This window comes from Zingiber officinale, chromosome 1A (genome assembly GCF_018446385.1).
Source record: "Zingiber officinale cultivar Zhangliang chromosome 1A, Zo_v1.1, whole genome shotgun sequence".
Taxonomy (NCBI): Eukaryota; Viridiplantae; Streptophyta; class Magnoliopsida; order Zingiberales; family Zingiberaceae; genus Zingiber; species Zingiber officinale.
Genome location: NC_055987.1, coordinates 155,033,042 through 155,060,638, shown reverse-complemented (window position 1 = coordinate 155,060,638; position 27,597 = coordinate 155,033,042). Strand labels below are relative to the sequence as shown.

General features: G+C 35.3%; 2 protein-coding genes across 3 annotated transcripts; one reads left to right on the top strand and one right to left on the bottom strand.

Annotated features, from left to right (window-relative positions):
• Positions 1–689: 689 nt before the first annotated feature.
• LOC122038094 (polyadenylate-binding protein 2-like) lies at positions 690–12,103 on the top strand. 2 transcript variants are annotated; one of them, XM_042597674.1, is made up of 10 exons: positions 690–904; positions 1,002–1,245; positions 4,565–4,683; positions 4,807–5,463; positions 5,556–5,633; positions 5,729–5,818; positions 6,324–6,461; positions 10,793–10,972; positions 11,320–11,520; positions 11,665–12,103. In XM_042597674.1, the coding sequence occupies exons 2-10, from the start codon at positions 1,008–1,010 to the stop codon at positions 11,905–11,907; spliced, it is 1,944 nt and encodes a 647-aa protein (XP_042453608.1). In that variant the 5' UTR covers positions 690–904; positions 1,002–1,007; the 3' UTR covers positions 11,908–12,103. The 2 variants fall into 2 exon arrangements, with proteins under 2 accessions (XP_042453608.1, XP_042453607.1); XM_042597673.1 differs by having other exon boundaries at positions 690–1,245.
• A 4,915-nt stretch (positions 12,104–17,018) lies between these two features.
• Positions 17,019–25,597, bottom strand: LOC122038093 (protein TPR3). Its single transcript, XM_042597672.1, has 27 exons — positions 25,455–25,597; positions 24,906–25,014; positions 24,622–24,801; positions 24,414–24,527; positions 24,169–24,327; positions 22,869–23,046; positions 22,670–22,793; positions 22,476–22,591; positions 22,202–22,364; positions 21,983–22,092; positions 21,831–21,900; positions 21,683–21,756; positions 21,504–21,599; positions 21,330–21,425; positions 21,076–21,203; positions 20,750–20,984; positions 20,508–20,672; positions 20,334–20,423; positions 20,088–20,234; positions 19,141–19,251; positions 18,869–19,048; positions 18,666–18,794; positions 18,497–18,592; positions 18,145–18,333; positions 17,911–18,077; positions 17,320–17,577; positions 17,019–17,227 (listed from the first exon to the last, which is right to left on the bottom strand). Exons 2-26 carry the CDS (start codon positions 24,983–24,985, stop codon positions 17,367–17,369), a joined length of 3,408 nt encoding a protein of 1,135 aa, XP_042453606.1. The 5' UTR covers positions 24,986–25,014; positions 25,455–25,597; the 3' UTR covers positions 17,019–17,227; positions 17,320–17,366.
• Positions 25,598–27,597: the final 2,000 nt, after the last annotated feature.

Below are 27,597 nucleotides of genomic sequence, written 5' to 3'. Positions count from 1 at the left end.
ATATACACATTTTTAGAATTATAAAAATTAAATACACATGGATAATACTGAAACTACACGTTCAGTAAAATGTTATTTAATTCTCAATAGGCTACAAGCACAATGAGTGGCTAAAGACACCTCCAATGTTTATTTATTACTAATTTCGTCAATGGATGCCTAAAATTCTTAACAAGGTGTTAAAATAATTAGATTGAAGTGTAATTAAACGCGCTTTTGATTGGAACAAGATTTGGACAAATCTGTCCCACGGGGTTATCCGAAGTGGTTGGGTGTAGAAATTTGTCCAATAAGAATGTGGGTTCGAATCGCGGCGATAGTAAGGGCGTAAATCCCTTATTCCTGTGTCCCTCAGCCCATTGCGCCCTTAACCATTTCGGCTACAGTGATTAACCCCCCTCATGATCATATTGGCAAGGTCTACAGAGACACTGAGGACGAATGTTATCGCCTTTTGCCCAAAGATTTGGACAAATCTACATCAACAAGACCGAATCTTACTCGCCACGCTGGGCAACTCCACTTATTCTACTGCTTCGAAGTCGATAGAAGGGCCCCGGCCCCCCATCCCGATCCACGTTACGGCATCCGACGGCCTGCATCTCGCATTCCGGGTCCATCCGACGGCCAGTGGCTCACAGGCGCGCCCGCGGGCTTCTAGGGTTTTCCATCGAGCGCTCGGCGATAAAAGCGCGGCCCGGGCAGCGAGAGCTCGACGCGGTGCAGTGCGTGGCTGCCCCTCCAAACCCTCTTCGTCTTTTTATTCCCCCGCTTCGATTTCGATCACCTCTATCCCAAAAAAATCTGAAAAACCCCTAATTTTTGCAGAGTCCTCTTTCGGTACCTCGGTCCCTGTTACGTTACCTATCCACGAAAAGAGCTAACAAAAAAATTAAAGAGGAAGGTTTGATTGTTGTTATCTATCTATTTATATCGGTTGTCTGTGATCAGGAAGAGAAAAAGGTGAAAAAGGTCGCATTTTGGCGTGAGCGATGGCGCAGGCTACGATGCAGCAGCAACAGCAACCGCCAAATGGGACTGTCAGTACCGGCGGCGCCGGCGGGGGGAATCAGTTCCCGACGACTTCTCTGTACGTGGGGGACCTACAGGCGAACGTGTCGGACGCGCAGGTGTTCGATATGTTCAGCCAGATCGGTCCTGTGGTGTCAGTTCGGGTGTGCCGCGATGTGGATACTCGCCGATCGCTTGGCTATGCTTATGTTAACTACAGCAACCCTGCTGATGGTGAGTCTAATTGTCTTTTTGCTCGTGTTTTAGATAATGGCTTTTCTTGGTTATTTGTTTAAAGAGTACTTGATGCGCTTTTGTGATATTTTCAATATAATGTCCATTCTTCTTAGTTCTGTTACTAATGTTATTATTTGTCATGCCATTTTCTCTATTCTGTGTATGTTTTGTTTGTGTTGAATTGTAGCATAGATTCCAACTGAGACAAGGTTACTTGTACCTTTGTCTCTTCTGACTGTTGCTCTACATGAAATGACAACAGAAAGGGATATGAATGACGACTAATTACTGAAAATTTAAAATTATCATGGTAGGTAATGTAAATGAAGAAAAAAAATGTTGACGCATTTTTGTATGGGAGATATGCTTCTACACTATTTATGCTGAAGAATTTTATTATCTCTATGTCTGTAAAGTAGCTGACCTATACAACAACACTGATAGGTCAATTTTACAGCCCGGTTCCTCATTCTATTTGGATTGCTGTTACTGCTGTCTTTTTTAATCTCATGGGTTCTCGATTTCTTCAAGTTTACACATAATATCTGAGAAATTTGACAATGGAGCACATGGGCACTGTCAAATCCTTGTCAAACGGCCAGCTGGGTTTAGAAATCCATGAACTATGATGTGTGCCAGTATGAGCATGTATCCTAACAAACTTTCTAGCTATGGTTACCATGTGTATTGTTGGATGATTAACTCTTACCACTAGGTGTAATCCTATGATTATGGAAAAGCAATAAGGTAGATAAAGAATTCTTAGATTAAATATCCAAACTCCTTGGCTGTGGTATCCAAAAGTTTGATGGTATGATTCATTAACTTAATGCCTCTATATTTTAGATAATGTTGTATGCCATCTTTGTTCTTATAAGTAGACACCAAAATGATGGCTAACAACTACCCAAATAGTTGCACAATGTTACCTTGATTTTAGATCTAATTGGAACCATATCAACCATTATTGGATTTTAACTAATTGAACACGTACAATTGCATAAATTTTAGTGCTGTGCATGTTAAATACCCTGCATCAAATTGTACACTTAGTTTAATCTTGTAATATCTGGTAACTAGTATAATATCTGCACGGCGCACAGGAGAGAAGAACTATTTCATCAGTAAACAACAAGCACAATTCTTTCAATCGATCACTACAAAATTATCAATAACTCACAATTATTTCCCACCATCTTCTGATCCAAAATATATTTACAAATTTAAGAATATTAAGTATAAGCAATTAATTAACTGTCCTGTTATAAGAGAATAGAATAAATATAATTCAATTGCTTCTAATAGCAGAAAAATCTATTTATATATTAATCTAATGTATTTTGTTTTTTGTGATACTCAATTGGGAACTTAGCAGTTGCTTCATTATTCAATTCTTTTTTGTCACATTGTTTTTTCCTTGTGTTTGTTCATCAAAAGTGGTGCCTTCTCTGTCATTAGGAACAATGATAATCATCTCATTATCACTTTCTCTTTGAGTATAGATACAGAAAGCTAAATGGAAAACATACCTGAAAATCAAATATTTACAAGAAAAAATTAAATTTTTATATCACATTTGTTCCTAGTAGCTAAATGGATTAAAAAATCACCGCAATGAAACATGCAATCAACAATTGTTCTCTGTTCCTGGTAGTTGTCCACGAAGCCTTCTGGGCCAATGCCAATCCTTTAAGCAGGCTGTCTTCATTTTCCCATATCTCAATGTGCAAACTTGATTGGTCTCCAACTCCTCCCTGTGCCATGTCAATTTTTTGTCTGTGGATGCACCACTACTTTTGCTCCTCAAGGTTGTTTTTCTTCTTCAAACTGCCATTGCTTACATAGAGCACCCCTTTTGCTTGATCTTCTGTGGATTTTGGGCTTCTCCTCAATAGAAGAATTTACTAGTGCGTGAAAGGAATTGGAGAAAAGGGATCTCTTTCTCTTGATCTTTTCAATGGAGCTCATTCTCCTTTGCACTTGGAGCATCATTCATGGTCACCTTCTATCTCCTAGGTGACCCTTCTTCAGACTGGTTTATAGCAGTCCTTGAGTCAGTGGGGATCCAGCAATGACTGCGGATCTTGAGGATGGATTAATCACAGTGGAGCTCCACACTGAGTAGCTGATGTTCTGATGATGCTGTAGCCTGGGTTGGCATGGTGGAACATGGAGAGAGAGTGTTCTGTGGGTGGTAGAGATTGTGTAGTTGGGCGTTTGGGGAGGATATCACCACACACCAGACAGTAAATGTTCAATCTGATAGAGTGTGCATGGGATGTAGGACAATAGCATCCTCTGTGTCTTTGTCTCTGTCAGCAAGCTGTGTTCCTTGGGCCTGCTGCTTGTTCTGAAGGAGAGTGCTTAAGTGAGGTAAATTCGAAGGCAGAGGGAGCTGGCCAGCGGCTTCACCGGAGTGGAGTGGGGATCGACATCTGAGATTGTGAGGAAGAAGATAAATAGCAAGAGGAGCAAGATAAAGCTCAGCCGATGAATTGAAAGGAACATGGAGAGAGAGAATTAAAGCAATACAGATGTTTTTATCCAATTAAAGCTGTGAGCATGGAGTGTTCTTCACTGATAAGGCTGGAAATCTGGGATGAAAAAAAGGAATAGATACATTGCCATGTATAAATTCAAAACTTTTGTAAAACGAAAGGAGAAGCAGGCTTCATGTTCTGTTTTATTATTAACTGATAGATTGGTAAACATCGGTATTGATATTAGACCATCATTGGATAAGTTCCTACTATCTGAACTACTGGCAGTGTACTTGAATTTAGACCCTTCATTAAAATTTGGAATGTGCACTCTGGAGTATTTTATTCCACTCCGGGATGTGCACTTGTTATAAACAAAGATATTATTTGCACTTCTTAACAAGTTGCAAACTTTTACAGATTTTTTGTTTTAGTATCTTTATAGTGGTTTGTTTTAAAAAAAGATGATAACTCGTACTAATTCTAGACTTTCTGGTACTGATTTTCTTGAATTTTTCCTGAATTTGCTTTAAAGATCGATATTCATAGTTATTGGCATTTTTTTACATTTTAGCTTCTAAGAAGCCCGAATCCTCAAATGCAAATTTTACAACGATGTGTTTGCCTTTGTTTGGTCAATTTTATTATTATTATTATTTTTTAAAAGGATTTCATTTATTGTGATATTCGTTTGAATGATAACTGAATTTTTCATTTATGACTTGGAAAAGTTCAGATGTTTTAACACATTATCTTTCTTTTTTTACCTAAGTTGATACACAAAATTTCAACGCAAGTGTAAATCTGTTTGATCTGATTCTTGTTTTGATTGATAGCTACAACGGCGATGAACGTGCTGAACTTTGCCCTTCTTAACAATAAGCCTATTCGCATTATGTATTCAAATCGTGACCCTAGCATCCGCCGAAGTGGGGCAGCAAATATATTCATAAAAGTAATGTGCCATTTTCTGTTTTTTTTAAAAGCTTTATTGTGTACAATTTGTCTTTTTTTTTGTGCTTTCCCATATATTCACACATTTTGGCACATATTTAACATGTTCTTTTTTACTTATCAGAATCTAGATAAAACAATAAACAACAAAGCACTACATGAAATCTTTTCGACATTCGGAAATATTCTTTCATGCAAGGTTGCTACAGATGCATCTGGCCAGTCAAAAGGATATGGTTTTGTTCAATTTGATCAAGAAGAATCAGCACAGACTGCAATTAGTAAGTTAAATGGCATGTTAGTTAATGATAAACTAGTTTTTGTTGGACCATTCCTCCGGAAGCATGAAAGGGAAAACCTTTTAGATAAGACAAAATTTTCTAATGTCTATGTCAAAAACCTCTCTGAGTCAACTACAAAGGAAGATCTCGAAACTATCTTTGGCAAGTATGGGAAAATTACTAGTGCTGTTGTTATGACCGATGGGGAGGAAAAATCAAGGTGCTTTGGCTTTGTAAATTTTGAGGATTCAGATGCTGCTGCTCAAGCGGTTCAAGAACTCAATGGACAGAAATTTGATGAAAAAGAGTGGTATGTTGGAAAGGCACTGAAGAAATATGAAAGGGAAATAGAACTAAAGGAAAAATTTGACCAGAGTGCAAAAGAAACAGTAGACAAATACCAAGGGCTCAACTTATATCTAAAGAATTTGGATGATAGTATTGGAGATGATAAGCTGAGAGATTTGTTTTCTGGTTTTGGTGCAATTACTTCTTGCAAGGTATTATGTGCTATCTCTATTGGGAAATTTGTGTGTCTATAAATGTGTTAGGACCTTCTCATTGTTATATTTGATATATCATTGAATCATAGGTTATGCGGGAACCAAATGGTGCAAGTAAAGGTTCTGGATTTGTGGCTTTCTCAACTCCAGAAGAAGCATCTCATGCAGTAAGATCTTTATGTCTCCCATGTTCTCTATCTCTCAGTACCTAACAAATATGAATGATAGTTATAGCATTTGGTTGCTTTGTTTTTTAATACAGCTTGCAGATATGAATGGAAAGATGGTTTGCGGGAAGCCACTCTATGTTGCACTTGCACAGCGTAAAGAAGACAGAAGAGCTAGGCTGCAGGTATTATGAACTCTATGAATTCTTGTCAATGGTAATAAACAAGTTTGTGAAGGCATCTACTTCTGCTGCAGTCTTTGACAAATGTCTGAACATGGTGTCATAGATTCTAATCTACCATGGTCCTTGACTTGGCTTCATATTATTCTTATGATCCTTTTATCCTCATAACTTCTTTTAGGTTTTTTGTGAGGATTATAACTAAAACCATTAGTGACACTACTAGAAAACTATGTGAATTTTCGTATATTGCTTATTAGAAACCAAATCCTAGTTGGAGGAAATCTTTATTTTATATTTTCAGTTATGCATTAAGCAATTTTTGCTTTTTTATTTTATAAGCATGTTATGTTCTCTGAGCTTGGTATCCATCCTAATAGTGTTCCATTATTTCCAGGGATTTATCTGACTTGCTAATTTTACTAAATGCGTTGCTCTTTGAGCAATATAGTCACTTGTTTTGCCTTACCCTGGACTATACATGCTTTTCATGTCGCCTAATTTACAGGCACAGTTTTCACAAGTACGACCTGTAGCAATGACTCCTACTGTTGGTCAGCGTGTCCCCATGTACCCTCCTGGTGCTCCTGGTCTTGGGCAGCAAATATTTTACGGTCAAGCACCTCCTGCCCTTATGCCACCACAGGTATATCTATTGTTATGTAATTCAAATTTTTTTCATTTGATTTTTGTTCTTCCATATCAATTATATTCAAGAATTAGATACATCTGTTTGTTATCCACAGTTACATAACATAACACTACTTATTTGTGATAAATGTCATCGTTATCTATTATGATATTATATGTGGTAATGCTCAAGATCAAGAAATGAAATGTCGTGCCGCCCGGCATAGATTGTTTTTACGTTTCGCCATGCGGGCGAAACCGACACACCGTGCACAATGATTTCAGCATGCATCACTAACGTCCGCGACATCAAACGCGACAAAAGAGCGGTGAGGTATGATTTTCCCCTATTTGCAAATGATTCGGCGTCTCCGTCTAGGATGCTTCGTAGGCAGCGTTGGAGGTGTTGCGAGATGCCTCCAACGGTGCCGGAGGAGTCGCGGGATGCCTCCGGCCACGTTGAAAGTGTCGCTGGAGCGATATTGCTTTTAAAATTAAAATTTTGATTTAATTAATTTAAACAATTCCCAAGTATATGTGATATTTTGAACTGACTTTTATAAACCATAATTAAATTATCCCAATAAAATATATTTAAAATTATTTTTTTAAATAAATTTTATTAATTAATATTTTGAAAATTTATAATAATTCTGATTTATATTCTAATATATTTTTATTATTTTAAATTTCATTTAAAAATTATAATAACTCTGATTTATATTTTTTATTATTTTAAATTTCATTTAGAAATTTTAAAAAATATATAATAATTCAGATTTATATTTTAAAAAAATTCTAATAAATTAAATTTATATTCTGTTTAATTGGTATTTTTTTACTATTTAAAATTTATATTATTTAAATTAATCAAATGAATAAATAATTAATTTATATAATTATTATATATTAAGTAACATCTTTTTGTTAATTTATATATTTATCGTAGATAATATTTTTTTTATCTTAGGATTAATTTGCAATCTGGATCCATGAATATTAACATACTTAGTTTTTTTTTTACTTTTAGGATTCTTACTTTCTGAACATATGAAATTATATATTTTTGTTTAAGAATGTCTCTATTTGATCTATTAAGAAATATTACTTGTCCTTTAAGTTTTGATAAAGGTATGCTGTCAAGTTTATGATTTTTAATAAAACACATAATCTTGTGCACTTTTGATCATTCTAAATTGAGAAAGTTAAATTAATATTCTTAGGAGATTGTTTCAAATTTACTTTATAAAAATACCGAAATTGTATCGGCATGATATGATACCAAAACTGTATTGTTCTGATCTGGGATTGAAACCTCGGCATGGGTCGAAATTTTAAGCCTTGCTCAAGATTAGTGGTGGGGCTCTTTTAGATGTTCATGCGTTTTAATGTCAATTTAAAGTTTATATTTGGTCAAAGTTTCAAACTCTCTACAGAGCCTAATACTTGTATGTTACTATATGGTTTGTAATAGGACTCCATAATGGATCTATTATTTTTTTGTATGCTCGATGGACAACTAATGCTTTTCTTTGTTCTAGGAGGTGCTCTTTAATGAAAAGTTGGGAAAAATTTTTTGTGCTGTGGAAATGTCCAACTACATATGAAATTAAAATACTGTCACTGATATGATGGTTTGTGTGGAGATATTTGTTGTTTTGATTGCATATGAGGCCCGGAGGGAGAAGGGCATTGTAGATATACCTTGATATTGGAAGGATATAAGTTTTAGTGGCAAAATTCCTAAGGGTGCTTTAGGTTTCATTTTTTTCCCATTGGGTGTCCTATGTTTTGTATTTTCCCTAAGTATGCACCACCCACATGTGAAAATCCCTAAATTCCCTTTAAACCAATCTAAATTCACAAGTTTCCTAAACTTGCCTGCATTAGCCTGTTTGCTTGCTTAATATTGTTGTAGCCATGTAATCCCCTCAAAATAATATTTCTTTTCACAAATCCTAGCTTAAAATTTGAAATTTTTTTTATCTCCTAGCCGTCGATGGACTTCTCTCCTTTTTTTTCTCCTATCAACACTGTTATTTTTCTCCATGTATTTGTGATTTCATTTTTTTCTTCGATATTATCTATTCATGCTTGTTGTCATTTATTTAGAAACATGTTTTTCTTTTGTTTAAATGTCATTTTCAATGTCTCCCTTTGTTGATATATATATATATATAATTCAATAGAGTAATTGAATTGATATTGTGCTCTCATCTGGTATTAGAGCACTAGAAGACCATCATGTAGCAGTGTTGAACAAAATTACTGTATGAATCTAAATTTGTTCTGAAATAAGCTAATAGTTGTGTTCCGTGTACTTTCCAAATTCCCATTGTGCCTTTTTTTGTATGAGTTATTTAGGTCCATCTAGTAGTCTGACCAAATTTGTCAAATTTCACAAACGAACTCTTTGTTGTTACTTTATTTTCTAACTTCTCATTTATATACTGTTTTGAGTACCACAAGATCATCTAGTAGTAGTTTCGACCAAATTGCTAGATTGGCTAAACATTTCGAATTTGAAAGTTGATCTTTTTCAGTTGAGTTCCTCAAAGGCTCCATAGAACACAACAAAGGATCATTTTTGGAGATTGACCAACATGCAAACTTGTTAGATAACTTTATAAGACTTAAACAACATGAATGTGTCATGAAATGATTCTAAAGTCTTTAGAAATCAAATGACAAAAATGAAAGTATAAAATGACTGCAGAGGCTTAGAGAACACAACAAAGTTTTTTTTAATCATGCAGTTTAGGTTTATCTAACAGATTTTGTACAAACTGTTAGATTATCTTAGAGGACACAAACAACAAGAATTAGTGCATAGAATAACTCGAGGCTTCTAGGAACACAATGGAGGTATTATTTTTTAAACGTGATTTGGCTAGTTCAGATTCATCTAGGGTTAAACAACAAAAATTAAAGCATAGAATGTCAGGGAATACAATAAAGGGCTTATTTTTTAAAATGAGTTAGTTTAGGTCCATATAACAAATTTGACTAAAAATGTTAGATAATCTTCTAGGACTCAACAGAAATGAGAACATAGAATGATTTTGAAGGCTCTTATGAAATAATAAATTGCTCATTTTTAAAAAATTCAACTTCTTTAGATTTATCCATGTTCAAATAACATAAATGAGCATATAGAATAACTCCGTGGGTTTCAGGCAATACAGCAAAGGGATTTGAAATTTGACCAGAATACATCTGTTTTGGTTAAAATTGCTAGATGGATTTTCAGGACTTAGATGAGAAATATATAAAAAAGGCTGCTCGTGCACGAAGCTCTCACCATGCGGGGTCCAGGAAAGGATTCATTGTAGTCATTCAGGACTCAAATGAGAAATATGAGATCATAAAATGATTTTAAAGGCTTTAGGGAACATAATAATGATTCATTTTTGAAAAATAGGAATTTAGGTTATCAATCAGTGTTTGCCAACATTGGTAGATGGCCTTCAAAGACTCAAATAATTAAAGTAAGAGCACAGAATGATTTCAAAGTCTTTATAGAACATAATAGAAATCTTTTTTGAAAGTGACTAACTTATTGCTATTTAGCATGTTTAGATAAAACTGCTAGATAGATGGCCTTTTAGATTCAAACAATAAAAATTAGAGAATATAATCACTCACACTAAAATCTTACAAATTTTATGCTTTCAAGGTGGTTCCCTTGTAGATTGGCCCAATTTAAACTCATTGTGGGCCTGAGAGAATCTCATCTGTTGGCAGTTAGATCTGCAAGGGTTTTCGAGAATAGTAGTTATTGATGGGGCTTGGTGAACGGCTTGTCAGATTTTTATTTGGCATACAGCTGACATGTTTAGGGTGGTTTAGAGGACATTTGTGCTTTTCAGATGTGGATGGAGTGCCTTTTAGGCAAAAACCCAAGTGTGGGGCACTTGCTAGGGAATAATGAAACCCATGGGAACACTTTGGTAATTATGCCTTATTTTTATTTGTAGTTGCAGTGATGTGCTGTTATGAAAGTGACACTCTAATCATATTGTTGTCTCGCATTTGCATTTTGTTCCTTAAAATTTTCCAAGTGCTGTTTTAGCCCTATCCTTTTCAAGCCCTGTCACCGAATGATGTTTGTTACAAATAATTTTAGTGATCTTGATGATATGTGAGTCCTTAATGGGAAAAAGGATAATAGAGATGTACACTTCTTATTGGCTATTGGATGGGTCTGAACTTAATTTTGTGTTTGTGAAAATATGACTGTAATACTTGAATCATATTATTTCTTATGGTATTTTTGCCATATAATCTTGTAGTATGGGACATTTCATTTTATTACTGTAAATATTAACATGATGGTTTTGTTTACAGCCTGGATTTGGTTTCCAGCAACAACTTATACCTGGAATGCGGCCTGCAGGAGCACATATGCCCAATTTCTTTGTGCCCCTTGTCCAACATGGTCAGCAGGTGCACCGTCCTGGTAGCAGACGTACTGGAGCAGGACCAGTGCAACAAACTCAGCAGCCAATACCCTTAATGCAGCAACAGGTCAGTAAATATTCTAAAGGCTTCAGGAATTGAAATTCCAAGTTTTGTGACAACTTGAAATTTTTTGTTCATTAAGTAATGTAAAATAGAGTTCACTGATCATATTATTGTGGGAAGTAATGCAAGCAATGAAATTAGTTTCTTAACTTGACTTGATGATTTAGTGGAAATCCTAATTACTGGAAGAATGGGAAATAGACATTGTTAAATGTTTGCACTTCAGTCGAGCTCAAATACATGCTCACATAATGAACATATACTTGCAGCACTAAGCTAGCTGATATGTGCACTACAGCATTTCTTATGCTTTGCATTAAAATCTTTTGGCTCCAATGTTGATCTACCAGATGCTTCCGAGGGGACGAGTTCAACGTTATCCAACAGGTCGCAACATGCCTGATGTTCCTATGCCTGGTGTTGTTGGCGGCATGCTCTCACCTTATGATATGGGAGGTTTGCCTATGCGAGATGTCGGCATGTCGCAACCTGCTCCCATTGGAACATTGGCTTCTGCTCTTGCAAATGCTGCTCCTGAGCATCAAAGGATGGTAAGTCTTTTCAATTCATAACAAATCTATTCTGACATAGTAGATGTTGGATCTGGTGGAACTTTCAAACTCAGTTGTGTTCTTCTGTGATTTAATTAAGTTCCATGAAAGAATATTCTACTGTTATTTATTGGTCATATACAGATGCTCGGCGAGAACTTGTATCCACTTGTGGAGAGCATTGAACATGATCACGCAGCCAAAGTTACCGGTATGCTACTGGAGATGGACCAAACTGAGGTGCTGCACCTGCTGGAATCTCCAGATGCTCTGAGGGCTAAAGTCGCAGAGGCAATGGAAGTTCTGAGGAGCGTCACACAGCAGCAGGGCAATGCGCCAGCCGATCAGCTGGCTGCACTATCACTCAACGATGGTATCCTCTCATGAGGTGATGGGCTGGGACAGATTTGACTGGAGACTTTTTGGTTGTGACAAACAGTTATAGTGGAGTTTGCTTGGCTTTTTGTTTACAACTCTGTTTGAATTTGGTTTCAAGATCATTAACCATGCTATTGTTAACTTAACTGTGTCAGTAGAATTAATGTTGGATTTCAGGTTTTCTTATTAAGTTTGTGTTCCTCGACCTCTGCCTCTTGCAGATGCTTGCCTTCTCTTTTTCTTCTAGACGATTTAATGTTTTGAGTCCGCCACTTTGTTATCTTAGGTTTTTCGCTGGATCTTATGAAAAAACACTGACACGGTAGTATACCTACGCAGGTTTTTTTAGCAGTATGAGGATGTTTAATGTACAAAAAGCCCTTGGCCGTGCTGAGTCAGTGGTAGATGCATGCTTGCAGTGTGATTCTTCTAGGTTGTGAATCACGATGTTGATGTTTGAGTTCATTGCTGAAGCTCATGTTTATGCGCAATTTTCTTGTTACGGTTGAATGAGAAAACTTGTGCTTAGAGAAGCATGATGAGATCTGTCTGTGGCTACGCTAGCAAATTTGCTGGTAGATTATGGATGAAGTTCCCATGGAATCATATGTCAATTTTGCCTTTATTGGCATGTTCAAATTACTCAGGTGCATAATTAATGATTGATATTTATATTAGTATCCTGTTTTAATATGATCTATCAAATTAAGTTAGGTCTTGTTATATTTTGATCTTGTGTTTAAGTATGCATGAACTTATGAGCACAGGAAGTCGAGCGAAAGACGCTGCTAGCGAAAAGGACGGCACGGAGAGAGTCGACGGGCTTAGTGTATTCGAGGAACGAGGTGTCGCGGAAGAGTACGTTGGTGGATAAGAAAGAAGCGCACGGCAGTTCCGAGGGACGAGAAGTCGAAACGGAAGAACACTCGAGAATGCTAGAAAATGGATTCGGGTGAGTCCTATTCCGGATGGTCGAAATCACCTCAGCGAGCGGAGTTGAAACGGAAGACCCGGAGGAAAAGTCAACTGGAGGTTGATTGTGCTCTCGATGCCCGGAGCTATTCCGAGTGCTCGGACCGCCCGGATCCAGAGCGCCCCAGGCGTGCGCCTTGGTTGAGTTGGAATAGCTCAGTCCGGGCGCCCAAACCAGAAATTTTATCGAAATGTAAGCTGTCGTGATTCGTTGTGATGGGGATAAAATTTTATCCCTCTCTAGACGCCTATAACCCTTCCAGGCACCCCGATCAGGGCTATAAATATAGCTCTGATCCCATAAACTAAAACAACACTTGTAATCGATTCTAATTGAGTTTACCTTTGTAATTGTGAGCTTTAACTGCTGTAAGAGGCTCTCTGCCTGAATAAGATATTAGTGAACTTTCAAACGTCTTGGATTAGTAATCTCCTGATTGCAAACCAAGTAAATTGCTATGCCTCTTTTTCTTATCTATTAATCAGTTTCTTTTTATACAAGCGCTTTATTTCTAAAGTTATGAGAAATGTGTTTGTTTTTATTGTGTAGGGCTATTCACCCCCCTCTAGCCGGCAGCCAAGAGACCAACAATTGGTATCAGAGAAAGGACACTTCAAGAGAACTAACCACCGATCAAAGCATAAGAGATGACCGAACTGAGCATCTATCCACTAAAGTTCGAGGGGAATTCATGAACTGGAAGAAAAAGATGGAGATATTCTTTAAGACAGATTTTGATTTATTACTAATTATAAAATTTAGTTTTAAGCGCCAGAGGACAAAAAAGAATACCAATAGACGAAAAAAGAGCAAGTTGACTTCGTGACAAACGGTCAAGCGGAATTTCATTTGCTTAGCTTTTTACCACCTTAAGAAGTCAATCGGATCAGAGCCTACGAGTCAGCCAAGGAGCTCTGGGAGAAATTCCTAGAACTACATGAAAGGACCTCAGAGGCAAAACTAGCGAGATGAGATTTACTCCGGAACGAGATTAGCAACCTCTGATTAGAAGAAGACGAAATTATTGCACACCTTCACTCAAGGATCAAGGAATTCATCACCAGACTCATGAATCTCGGAGAAAAAGTAACCAACCGAAATTTGCTAAGGTACATGCTTAATGCCTTTCTTAGGACTTCTGAATGGATATCCTTAGGCATATTACATCTCTAAGGATCTAGAGGTAAGTACTTTAGAAGAGTTATTTTCTATATTTGAAGTTCATAAAACTAGATGTGCAGATCTGAAGAAGGAACTCAAGCACAACATTACCTTAAAGGCAAAAATGGATGAACCATAATCCGAAACTTCCCTCGATGATGACGAAACGGTGTTCATGGTAAGGAAATTTAAAAAGTTATTTAAAACTAATAAATTTAATCAAGTGCAAGATAAAAGAAGAAGAAATGTAAGATATTACTACTATAATGAAGAAGGGCATGTGAAAGGCAAGGACAAGGATAAGAGCAAGGACAAAAGACCAGTCCAGATAAAGCATCAAAATCTAAATGCGACGTAGGATGAAACGTCGTCCGAGTTAAAGGTCGAAGCCATTACCGGACTTGCACTAATGGCAAGTTACCAAGAAGATGAAGATGAAGCAAGCTCATCCAAAATGAATATCAAAAGCATCGATGAAGGAGGAGCAACATCATAAGGAAGCAACACTTTACGAGGAGCTTCAGATTACGAAATCAACCAAGTAAGTCAAGTATGATCTCTATCTCCTGATAAGTTATTTCAGTTTATAAAAATATTATCTAAAAATATCTGTAAATTAGAAAAAGAAAATGAAGAGTTAAAATTAACCTTAGCAACATCTTGTCGACTAGAGGATTTTGATAAGATAAAAATTTAAAATAGAAATAGAAAATCTAAAGAATTCTGCATGTTTGAATATAGCTATTTCTAACTTCAAAATTATCAAGGACTAAACTGGCAGTTTAGATATCATAAGGGTCAAATCAAAAAATTATTAACAAAATATATCCCTAAGAAACTTTTGATTAACGAAGTTAGAAGGAACCTATATTGGGTTCCAAAATCATGCTTAAATTGAAAAATCATTATACATGTTTTATTTTTAATTTGATTTCATATTCTTGCTTAGAATTATCAAATAAATTATTCTGCATAATTTCTGTTATAAATTAATTAAAATTAATTTTTTCAAGAAATAAAATTGCATTATTCATCTATAGAAAAAATTTCAATTTTTTTCTCCATTATATTATTTTCTATGAATTTTTTAACAAAATCATATTCTTCAATTTAAAAATATCTTGAGTGCCACTTTTTTTTTGTAAAATTTATTTTTTTGTGAAACTTTTTCCTTTTTTCTATCTAAGGAAATTTTTCTTAAATTTTTTAACTGTTGGTGAATTTTTTATGAATTATTTATCCAAATACAAAATTTTAACATTAAAATTTTTTGAAATTTTTAATTATTTAAAATTTATTTTTTCTAGAAAATTACTTACTATTATACATTCTCAGAAAATATTTCACGATTTTTCGAAGTTAATAACTATTTTTAATTATTTTTTAAAAAATATGTATTTATGCCAAAAATAATTTATTTTCGCTTAAAATAATTTTAATTTTTTGTGAAAAATTTATTATCTACTTTAAATATGTTAGTTCAACCGTTATAAAACTTTTAGAAATTTTCAAGTCTAAATATATTTTTTAAATTATTTTTTTTAGATATTAGTCCACATTTTTTTATCCCTTGGACACTACTTTTTCAAAGTTATATTCTTGCATTACCCTTATTTTTAATGTGATGAAAGGTGAAGAATTAAAATTTATATTTGATTTATTCTAACTTAACTTGGATTGTTCACATCAAAAATAGGGAGATTATTAATACCTGTGATAATTTTAATGTGATCAACCAAGTCAAGTTAGATCCTGTTATGTTTTGATGTCCTTGTGTCTAAGTGTGCAGGAACTTAGGAGCACAAGAAGTCAAGCGAAAAATGCAGCTAGCGAGAAGGATAACATGAGAGAAAGTTGACGGGCTCGATGTGTTCTAGGGATGAGATACTATGAAAAAATATACTAATGGATGAGAAAGAAGCACATAGTGGTTCCGAGAGACGACAATAAAAACATAAGATCTAGCTTTGTCACTACGTTCCGAGAAACGACAATAAAAACATAAGATCTAGCTTTGTCACTACGTTCCGAGAAACGACAATAAAAACATAAGATCTAGCTTTGTTAAGATGTTTGCATCTCAAGTGTTTCTTCACAATACACCACAATTATAATTATGAATTTACTTTTACGATAATTATTTTCATATTGCTCATGGGCAAGTACATCTGGCTTCATACTGCATTATATTGCATTCTTGTATGATTGAAGAATAATTTCAAGTTTTCAAAATGCAAAACAAACTGCACAACTTCTTTCGTACTTTTGATTTGGGTGAAGTGGATTGCGTCACACTAACTAATGTTAAGAAATTTTAGAGAATGTTTCATATTGTAGCATTTAAAATGTTTTAAAAAGTTATGATGATTTGGCTAATATTAAAGTGTTTTTGATGTAGAATCTAATCACTATTACTGCAGAATATTTCTTTTTCACTATCAGCTAGCAATGAAGGTTTATAAAGTAATTTTCTTTGATGGATCAGCAACAAATTTGTGTCACCTTTTCCGTTTAACTCAATTCTTATAATGATTTGATAATATCAACTTTGGTATATGAATCTCATATAACTTCAAATATACATCAAGAGTAGGCAACTGTGATATTTTAATGCAATTTTCAAATCAATTTCTTCCAAGGCATGGAACCCAACAAGTTAAAACTACAAGAATATCAATTATTTTAACAGTGGCCTAATGGTTTGCTCCTGAGAATGATCAAGCTAATTTAACAAGAGGCAATCCGAAAGTAAGATGAGAATTGAAAGAAAAAAAACGATTACATTATGTGCATATTGTATCAATTTGTCTGAGAAATCAAACCAGTCAACAATTTGTTATACTTGCGCATGTTTTGCATGAACTCCATGTCGTATCCCAAGGTACAATAAGTAGAACACCACCAATACTCTCCCTGAACAAGATGATAAATTTAGATCAACAACGGAGCATAAACTTTGAAGTCAGTCAAATAGCTACCTGGGAGAGATTGCAATTCAAACATACATCAGATTTCTGGGTTCTGATCCATATCATAAACAACCTTTACATTACATAAACAACATAATCAATTCTGCCATTGAATCTTTCTTTTGCAACGTACAAGTAAAGACAACAGACAAGGAAAAGCTACTGCAGAAATCCCTCTGCTGCTCGTAGGACCTACCCCCTAATACTCCTTTTTAGGACTAGACCACTGCGGATGAAAAAGGGAAAATAGAAGTTAGTGTTATGTAATCAAGGGGCAGACACACTAAAGTAGGGATCATCTTAGATACTGCTGCATACCTCTGTTAGAGGAAAAGGGTTAAATTTTGTGCTTCTAATAGAATCCATCACCTCTGTGGTTGATCTGAATTAGAGGTTCCAGAAGGGGGTGTGATGGACATACTACTTGCTGATCCATTCTCAGCGGGTGGATTGACACCCCATTTCCCTTCTGATTCTAGTGGCTCTAATACATATACTCCACCATCTGTCATGCCCAAGGCAAATTGATTTGGTTCTGATGGATGAGCAGCAACCACTAGTGGATATACAGTTGAGCTGTCAAAAAGAAATTAGAAAAAAAAGACATGAATCCTCCATAGTAAATCTCAAGTAGCACACTTCAGTCTAAGTATTGAACAACAATCATATGTGGCAGACTACAGTAGAAGGTATTGAGAAAGCAAAAATTTGACTCCTACAATGTGGTTATTTACATAACTAGCAAATTTTTCTATGATGCTGAAGAACTACAGGAACAACTGCAAGTTCACATTCAGTTACTGCTTGATAATGGTTATCACAAAGGTCCATGTCTAGCCTTGCATCCATTGTGCAAATTGCTGATGAGAGATTGAACAGTAGAAAACAAACATAGATTCTTTAACATACCTGGAATTTCCAACAAGATAAGCAGCTGGAAGGATTCGACATCGTAGAGTGAGATTGGTGGCATTGAATATACATATTGTGGCATCTAAGAAACTAGCATATATCAACTGACTATCGCAAGAGAATGTCGCATGTGAAATGGGTGCAGAACCTTCACGAGGAGACCACTGAAAGAGAAAGGTTCACTGTTATTGAATATATCATGACCTATAATTCACAATGTAATGCAAATACCTGCTTCACACTTTCTAATTTAGTAGTTTCATATAAAGCAATATGGGTCTCATGCACGGCTAGGAAGTGTATCTGATCCTGATGGAACTGAACACGCGTGTCTGAGATTGCTGCTGATGTACGCCCAGAAGGAATTTGCAAAAGTCTGCTTCTCTGTTTTTCCCACCCATCAGTTCCAAACACACAAAGCTGCAAGGAAAAAAGGAACATTTACATTTGAAGATGAGAAAGCCTATGGCATGCCAGCTCCTTAGTGCTGTACTAAAACCCTATCAAACACAAGTGCAGAATTACCAAATTGTACGCAGTATGTATTATTATTGTTTATAGTAAGACAAGAACAGTGAATAACCTGCGCATCAGCTCCAGATGACACCAACACATTCAGAACACTTGAAAAGGCAAGACCTGTAATTCTCTTAGAGTGGCCCCTAATTTTGCTCTTGACCTGCATAAGAATAATTCTGTAGGTTATAAAATTCATTACATAACTATCACATGCTGCTGCCATAGGAAAGTACCTCATCAACACGGACATTATAGATCTGAATAGTGGAATCTTCCATTCCTATAGCAATTATATTATTGTCTTGTGGATGAAATGCAAGAAAAGTAGCTGCAGGTGGAGGTGCCATGAATGTTGTCATAGTCTGCCATGAAGTACAAAATTGTCAAATCCAGAATATAACATGACCTGTGTTTTGTTATATGATATACAGCTAACCTTAAATGTCATCATGTTAAATAGGGATATCTTCCCTCCTGATGCTGACATAACATAAGAATCATTCTTTGAAAGTGCAAAGCAGTGGACTGCTTCTTCGGGATTTGTATCAGTTATTTCATTAGTCATCAATATGCCACTTGGTGGTTGCCACAACTGAGGAGCAACACCTGTTGTTGCCTACAATAGCATATAATTAGCAAACTGAGAACGACTTTTTATAGTGACATAGAAAAGATGGTACTTTGTTGAAGTATTTGTCATATCTTCACCTTTCCACTTGAATGACGTTCATTACGAGGCCACTTCCAGAGAAGGTGAATTGCATTTGAAGCTAAAGCCAAAATGGCAACCCCAGAATTGGTGTAAATTAGTCTTGAAATCTGTAATATAAAGTTCTAGTAAGGACTTTCAAATAATGTTCTTTCTTCCCTAGTATCCAATCACGTAGATCTTCAGTGAAGATTGAAATTGATCTAACAGGTTTATTAGAGCAGTCAGAATAGATGAGAAATAGAAACAACATTAGCTTCATTAGCCTACCAGATTATCTCATTTAATATACAACTTCAACTGAGCAACTATTTCACTAAGCACATGAAATGTAAACAAATTGCGCACATAGATACTAAAACACCTTTCCTTCAAATCAGAGAAAAGCAACAGAAAATATAATTGATTGTGAAATAATTCAAAAATGTCCAGACTCTCTTCTGGACATTTTTCTCAAGCAGACGCAAATAGGAGATATGGACATAGGTTGCTGACTTACTAGTTTTCAGTTCTACAAAGAAACCAAAGTATGTTGACAATATTTGGTGATTATATAATAGATCCACAAGAAAAAGTTTTTCACACATGGAACTCCACCTAACAGCAGTCAAATCCAGGATTATTGAACATAATATTTACTTGTTTGATCCCAAGAAAAGATTCATGATGTTGACCCTATGTCCAATCAGATATTTGTTAGAAAAATATAACCAATGAAAAGAAGATAACAAAGTTTAAGTACAAACATCATACGCATCTTTCACATTGGTGCAATTTTCAATATATTATAACTACAAGAATGTCAAACTATTCACTTGTATTGATATATTATCATATCAAACAGTATTTTCTTGTTTTTTATAATATTCGCCTATATACACATTCAATATACAACACAATCGCTATACAATGTTACACATGAAATTGTAAACTATAGAGATCTAACCTTGCTTGTCCTAAGACTATCTGGAAGCCTTAAAGATCGGCATTGAGCTGGTTCATTGACTTCAGTAAGCTTCCAGATCTTTGATTTTTCCATTGATTCATCAGCAATTCTTGGTTTGACATCAACCATGTTTCTGACATCACCATTCTATCAATTTCAAAACAATGTTAGAACAGGAATTTAAAAATTGGACAAGATGAAAATAAATTATACTATAGTTTAGAATGAAAACCAAAATTCAGAGACCATTCCAGCTAATGCCATTGGTGGGGCAGTTCTATCAGTTATGCCAGAAGTAGTTGCAACAGCAGCAGCAGACAATGGGCTTACAATAGGCTATATCAGGAAACAAAACATCAACTAATTCATCTCGTTTTATGCAATAAGGCAAGTAGTTAGCCCTAATTCACGAAAAGGTACCTTAGTTGCAGTCTCTGAAACAGCCCTAGAAGCATCAAAGGAGCGGTTTTCAAGTGTGCGTAAAAGGCGGATTCCATCACCATTTGCCAAAATTTTAATTCCATTATCATGAGTGGAAACAGCCAATAGTGTTCCTTCCTTGTTGAATCTCATCCTTGGACTTGCCTAAGTTGAAAGTTGATACATAAGACTTCTTCTAATAAGAGTTTATCATAAGAAGCCAAACAAAGAACAGAGATTACTGGTAGGCCACCATCAGCATCAACAGTAGTTAGAAGATTGATATTATCCATATCCCAGAATTTGATAAGAAATTCGTCACCAGCAGCCAGAAACCGGTTTCTAGTAGTATCAAATTGCACAACTCCCAAAGAACGTTTCCGGAAACCTTGGTAGGTCCTCTTCACGGCTCCTTCACTTTCATTCCACTCAACAATGAATGTCTCCCCTTCTTTACTTGTCCCACATGAAAAGAGCCTAAAAAATGAGGAAATGCCTAAATGGTGAGGATGATAGAACCAATACATGTTAGCTTGTCCCAAAAGGCCCAAGAGACTTGGAAATGTACCTTGAGCCATCTGCACTATAAGACATTGTAGTGCACCAGTGTCCTGGAGCATCATAATCCACTCTGGATCCCAAATTGTCATACAACCATGCCTTTATTTTTCCATCCAATGCTGTTGAAAAGATGAACTGCAAGTAAAAGAAGCAAAAGGTTAACAATCCTTGAAAATTCAACAAGGAAAAAGCTAAGATGATAAGTAATTCCAGCGTTAAGATCAATTTCACAGAAAATTAAAGTCTAAGCAATTTAACCACCTGAATGTTTTCTTTGTGATGTGGACAAACAGAGTAAACAGGTGACTCGTGACCTTCAAAGGTGTACTGTTTTGTACCACTAGTTGCATCCCACACCTAATGTACCACAAACTTAGATAAAAGCATCAAGAAAGAAAGAACAAATACTGCACAAATTCACAGTTCTATACCCACCCTAATTGTTTTGTCATCTCCACAGGTGATTATAGCAAGCTGCTTATTGGGATGAGCAAATGCAATATCATTGACACCACCAACATGAGCATCAATCTGTTATTTGAATATCAAAAGTCACAAAAAAGGTTAAACGGAGCAAGCAATTAATTATAAAATGCATCTAATGATCTCCAAACCTCCAAGTGCTGTCTAATATCATCACCACCATGGTAAGAATATATTTGAACAATGTGCCTTGAGTAAGCAACACCTACACAATAATTTAGAGATATTACAATAAGCATCATCAAGTCTTATTTGTTTTGCTGTACAAAATTAGCTTACCAAACAAGGCGCCATCAGGACTCCATATGATGCGATTAACTGACACAGCAGGATCCTTAACCAAAGAAGTCTGGGAAGTACAGAGATATTAAAAAGAACATCACAAACCGAACAAAACAGCAATTCATAACATCAATGAAGAGAAATCAGACCTGCAGGGACATGGAGCAAGTACCAAGCTCCCAAACCTTGAAGTTTTTAAGAATTAATCTGTCCCTAGTGCCAACATCCCATAATGCAATCTCACCAACATTTGTACCGACTATGAAATGCCAACCAAAAAAAAACCAAATCAAAGGGCAATGAACATTAAGTGCTAAAGCCTCAAAAGAAAATAAGCATGGAAACAGTAATTTACTGAAAAGAAATACCGAGAAGAATAGTTTGCTGGATTGGATGAAAATCCATGCTCATAGGGTTTGATCCTTGGCTCAGTGTTCGCATAACTGTTTTTGGCAAGTCCTCCAGCGAAAATGTAGCCTGGTTATGGTTCTGAGGATAGGAAACTGGCAGTATATTGACAGGCAGATTTACCTGAATTATGTAGTCCAAAATTAGAGAAAGGATCACCAAGCAACCAACAGAACCTATCACAGGTCCAGAACCAAAAAAGAAATTTTCATAGAACAGAAACATTGAGCAGACCTCGTCAGATATCCCAAGGGGCCTTGTTCTTTTCGATACATGGTCAGAATCTGCAGATGCATAATCAATTGGAGGGTTGGCAGTTGGAGGTGTCCTTGGATGTTTTAAAATTGCAACTGCATTCAAGAACAAAACATTTCTTAAGTTATCACCACTAATCTTCTGGCACTAGCAATCACAGTGCAGCACACTACCAGGATTTGTAGGTGCATTGAGACCAATAGGTCCACCAGAGACAGCCGGATGGGTTACAGCTGAAGGATTAGACATCCAACCCGCAAGAGGTGTAGGAACAGGTGCTGGAGCAGGTTGAAAAGGCTGGAAAGAAACAAGTCAGTAATAAAACTTAATTCTCATAGTGAATAGCACTTATATTAAACATAGGAAAATTACCCCATGAGCACCCAATGGAGGAAAACCTCCTGCTTTGGGCATGGTTCCAAGCAGTGGATTGTTTACTGGTGATGGAGCAAGAGCACCATTCGGTTGCCCACATGAATGATCAACAAAAAGGGTTTTTATATCTGGATTTGGCCTAGGATTTTTGCACAGCTGATGCTGCCAGTTTAAACTGCCAATCATAAATTATTAGTGAATCAAATACTCATCAACACATACCAGATACTCCAGAGTTGAAAGTTAAAACCAACGCAACAGGCAACTGAAAACCAAAAAACACTCTCTTAAATAGTTAAATGCACCATATCAAGCTCATGTTCATGATTTCATAGTGTGCACTACCTAGACCAACATTTATTATCTAGATATCTCATCCAGTAGCTAACCATGCTACTCTTTGATAAATCTGTATTTGATAATGGAGAAGCTTCTAAGAGATTAAAAGTTAAAATAACTATCATATTCATAATATATTTTGAATTATTTAAACATGAACATAGAAATAAATCATAAGGAACATATATAATCATTTTCTTGTACACACATACACCAAACATTATTATGTTGATTTTTGCATACTAGGGTTGAGCAAAAGTTCAGTTAAACCGAACAAACCGACTGAACTGACCAAATTTAAAATTTTGGTTAGGTTATTTCGGAATTTCAGTTTTATTTAAAAAAATCAAATAAACTAAATAAACCAAAATAGAAAAAACTAATCGGTAAATTCCATAAGTGAACCTATAAATCCCTAACTAATCGGTAAATCTCCCATAAATTTGGTTAATTTATTAGTTTGGTTTGTTTGATTTTTATTGGAAAATTTGGTCGGTTCGGTTAATTCGGAAAAATTTAGTTTATTCGGTTTTGGTTAATTCGGTTTGGTTTTAACCGAATACTCAACCCAACGCCCAAGTAATGATGAAAATGACAGAAACACACAATTAGGTTGAAAATTTTCCAACTCCAAAAACTAGAAAACTTCAATTTACAAATAGGAGGATTTATAACATGCTTAACATTTTGATTTTGATGCGACAAGTGGCATCCATTGAGAAACACAAAGAAAACTTTTTTTACAATTAATAAAGAAAATGGCAGAAAAATAAAAAATTATGTACAATCTCAAATTGCTTGTAATCCAACATGTTAAGATTACAATACTCTAGAGAGAATTAATCATCAGAGTACTTTTAAGATTGTAAATAGTACTTACTAAATTGTGAATAGATATAACAAACTTATCAACGTGAAGATGAAGCACTTTGAGATTGACCAAATTGAGGATTCATACCTCTGGTTAATTAAGGTGCGTAACCGAGAATTTTTTAGGTTTGGGAACTGTAGTTTATCTCGAAAGAGGGGATTTGCTTCAATTAGCTTCTTGAGTTCAACAAGCATGATTGTCCTTGCTGATTTTGTATCCCCATACTTTGAAAGTTGTTCATTTTCCCTGAAAAATATGTTTAGCACATCAGAAACAAGAAAGTCTCAGTAAAAGTTTATGCTAGTTGAATATAAAAGGTTCAAAGTTCAAACCTGAAGTTCTCTAGAGTTAGAAGCTGAGTAATTTCCTTAAATAGCTCCTCATTAAATGAGGCAAAGACCTTCAAATCTTTCACAAGGATTTCAACTGCCTTAGACCGGTCATGTCTAGGATGGAAAAAAATAATTTTCGAAGGAAAAATAAGTTTGGAGATTAATTTCTCAGAAATATCAAATCAAAAGAACCAAAACCGGAGCCTACTTGTCCAATGCTTCAAGATACTTTTGCTTCCGTATTTCGAAGAAAATCTTCATGGAGTACCGATTGTCATCAACCTTAGTGAAGCCAGAGAGATATTTCTCTACATTATCCCAATTCCCATTATGCACCTCATCCTCAAAATACTTCATATTGAAATAGAAGCCAGACTCTTGTTCAAGCCTGCACCCAAAACCGCACAAAGATTGAAAAGAAGTCACATAATGGCACACAGAAAGGCTACTCAAACAACCAAATAACAGAAGTTTTTTTAAAACAAAACCAACTTGTGAACTGTTTCCTTGAACTTCTCCTCATCGAGGAACTGCAGGATCAGAAACACCAGCTCTCTACTGAGTGATGACATCGCGTTCGACTAGCCTCTTCCTCCAAACCCTAATCGTAACAAAAAAAAATCAAATACAGCAATCAGATCTACTCAACAACGCCATAAAACACAAAAAGATCCATCTTTGGAGATAATCCGCCGGTCCAATTCAAGATGGAAGTCAGAGTTAAGCATCTCAACAGGTCAAAAGTGGAACGAGAAGCGAGAATGACCAAGGAACAAGTATACGCCACCAAAACCTTCATTCGCTGCAAACAAGATCTAAGAGCGGCAACGGAGAGAAGCACCGGACTTCTAGGGTTCCAGCAGAACGGCGGAAGCACTCCAAAAAACTTCCAATTGAGGATGAAGGAGAGCAAATAAGAGTACAAGAAGGAAAGAGGAAAGGGGGAAATTGTGCGGGCAGAAGAAATGAAGCTGAGACTTTCACGCGACGATTCTAACGCCAAAAAAAGGCGGAAAGAAGCGGGCGACGATCCGAGCTCACCTCCGAGTCGAAGAAGATATAGGGAGACGGCGGCGACAACGATCGATCCGAGCAAAGCGACGACCACCAATAATTTAGAAGGCAATCCCGCTCCTTAACCGGCAAGAAAGAGAAGGGGAAAAGAAGAAATAAGCAATCTATATCCACTGTCGACGCAGCAGGGTCGTATTTAAAGGCAAGGGAAAGACAAGTTGATATTCAGATCTACTTATCAAATTGATAAGACGCTGCGCTTATTAGTACGACAGATAAGCTCGGTTTTTATGAAGTTTTTTTTTTCATTTAAGACATTGATAAGCCCATTAAGTGAGTGGGCCCCACATGGTGCATTTGCGGATAATTAACTGCAGCGGAGTCCGCGAGCTTTGAAGTGGCAACAGCTGGGATCGTGGGATTTGATGATTCGGTTCGGACAGACTGTATCTCGAACCGCCAATAGCCAGAGGACGAGTGAGCTTTAGGTGCCGCAACGGATGCTGGGATCATAATGGCATCCACGTTCCTGCCATGGCTGGTGCACGTGACCAGGAGAATCTGGCACGGAGATTGTCGGCTGACATGGTGATTGCTAAAAATGATAGGAAATTTTCAAAATTTCAAAGCAGAAGAAATTATGGAAATAAAAAAGTTTAGATTATCCCTTTTTCATTACACTCTATTTATTTTTATTTTTTTCTTTTCCTTTATAATATTTAAAAAATAAAAATTATTTTCTAAATTTAAAAAATATTATTTATAAATATAAAATTTTGAATATAAAAAAAAATTAATTATCCTATCTAAATTTTAAGATAAAATCTAGTAAAAGTAAGTAACATGATTCTCTTAGATTTATTAGAAAATTCATCCCTATTTGTGATTTTTTTTTCAAACCTTTTCATGGTAAAATTTTATCAATAAAATAATTTTAACAAAAATAAAAAAAATGATGATTCCATTTTTATTTTTAAATTAAGTTTTTTGTTTATTTTAGCATAGAAAAGAATATTATAAACAAAAGACTTTTTTAATAATTAAAAAAAATATTTTGATGATATGGACAAGAAAGAGCACTTTTTAATTTTTGCCATTTACTTTGTCTTATTTATCAATTTAAAGAATAATACTCTTGAAAAAATTAAACTTCAGAATTGTCTGATATTTATTTTGTTGGGCAGATATAGGAAAGAAAAAACTAAAATAATAATAATAAGGACAAAAGCATTTAATTCTATTCAATTCATCTTATTTAATCTTCATTTAAATTGGACAAAAATGGAAGGATTGCCTTTTGATTTTTGTGCAAAACAAAAACAAAAAAGTAGTGCAATTAATATATTTTTTACTTTATTTTCCTTAAACTTTTCTAGAATATTTGCGAGGATTTATAACACTGATATTTGATTAATTAATTGCTTTTGTCCCCACATGAGAATGAACTGCAGCCATATGTTCCTGATCGAGATAAAACCGAGGTCACATCGGCATCAAGTCAATGATGTGATTTTAATTATTTCTAATGAATTAATTAAACACTTAAAACATTTTGATAGAAATTAACAGGCCTTTATTTTCAGAATCTTATTGTGAAAAGACTCGTACACTGAAGTCGTACGTCAATTATACTTTTCTTTATCTTAATTATTAAAATTAAATTAGTGAACATATTTTTGTTGTACCTAGAAAACAACTTTAAAATAACCAAAATGATATTCATTTCCTAGGCTTTCTTGGACTCACAGCCCACTATCTATTAGAAAAAAATTCTCATAAAATTCACGAAAGTTGAGTCTCGACCATTAGATTTCTATAAGATCCACACGTAGAGGTCTAAACACTGTGTCATAATCCCCGGACAATCAAAATAATATTATTGACCGAACATGTAAGGGTATTAGATTTTTTATTATATTTATTTTATATAGACTATTTAGTTTTTTTTTAATTTAGGTATTAAATTTTTACAATCTAATTAATTTTAATTTTAGAGGGGATCGATATGATTTTATAAAAAAATTATCACCAACTATCATGATAAATTAAGAAACGTAAATGTATCCTAACAGATGCCCCAAGTCACAAGTAATTTGAATTTTTAAGTGTAATGTATCCTTTGTGAGATTCGAATCCTCGTTATTTAGAGAGCTTATTTATCATTATTTCT

Bases quoted from the DNA above. Each gene is read 5' to 3' on its own strand.
- LOC122038093 (XM_042597672.1), bottom strand. From the start codon at position 24,985: ATGTCATCACTCAGTAGAGAGCTGGTGTTTCTGATCCTGCAGTTCCTC. The intron at 21,757-21,830 runs GTAAGCTAATTT...ATTATTGTGTAG, and splicing joins TCCTGATGGCGCCTTGTTTG to GTGTTGCTTACTCAAGGCAC. The intron at 18,795-18,868 runs GTTAGCTGTATA...ACTTCATGGCAG, and splicing joins TTAACATGATGACATTTAAG to ACTATGACAACATTCATGGC.
- LOC122038094 (XM_042597673.1), top strand. From the start codon at position 993: ATGGCGCAGGCTACGATGCAGCAGCAACAGCAACCGCCAAATGGGACT. The intron at 1,246-4,564 runs GTGAGTCTAATT...TTTGATTGATAG, and splicing joins CTACAGCAACCCTGCTGATG to CTACAACGGCGATGAACGTG. The intron at 5,819-6,323 runs GTATTATGAACT...CCTAATTTACAG, and splicing joins ACAGAAGAGCTAGGCTGCAG to GCACAGTTTTCACAAGTACG.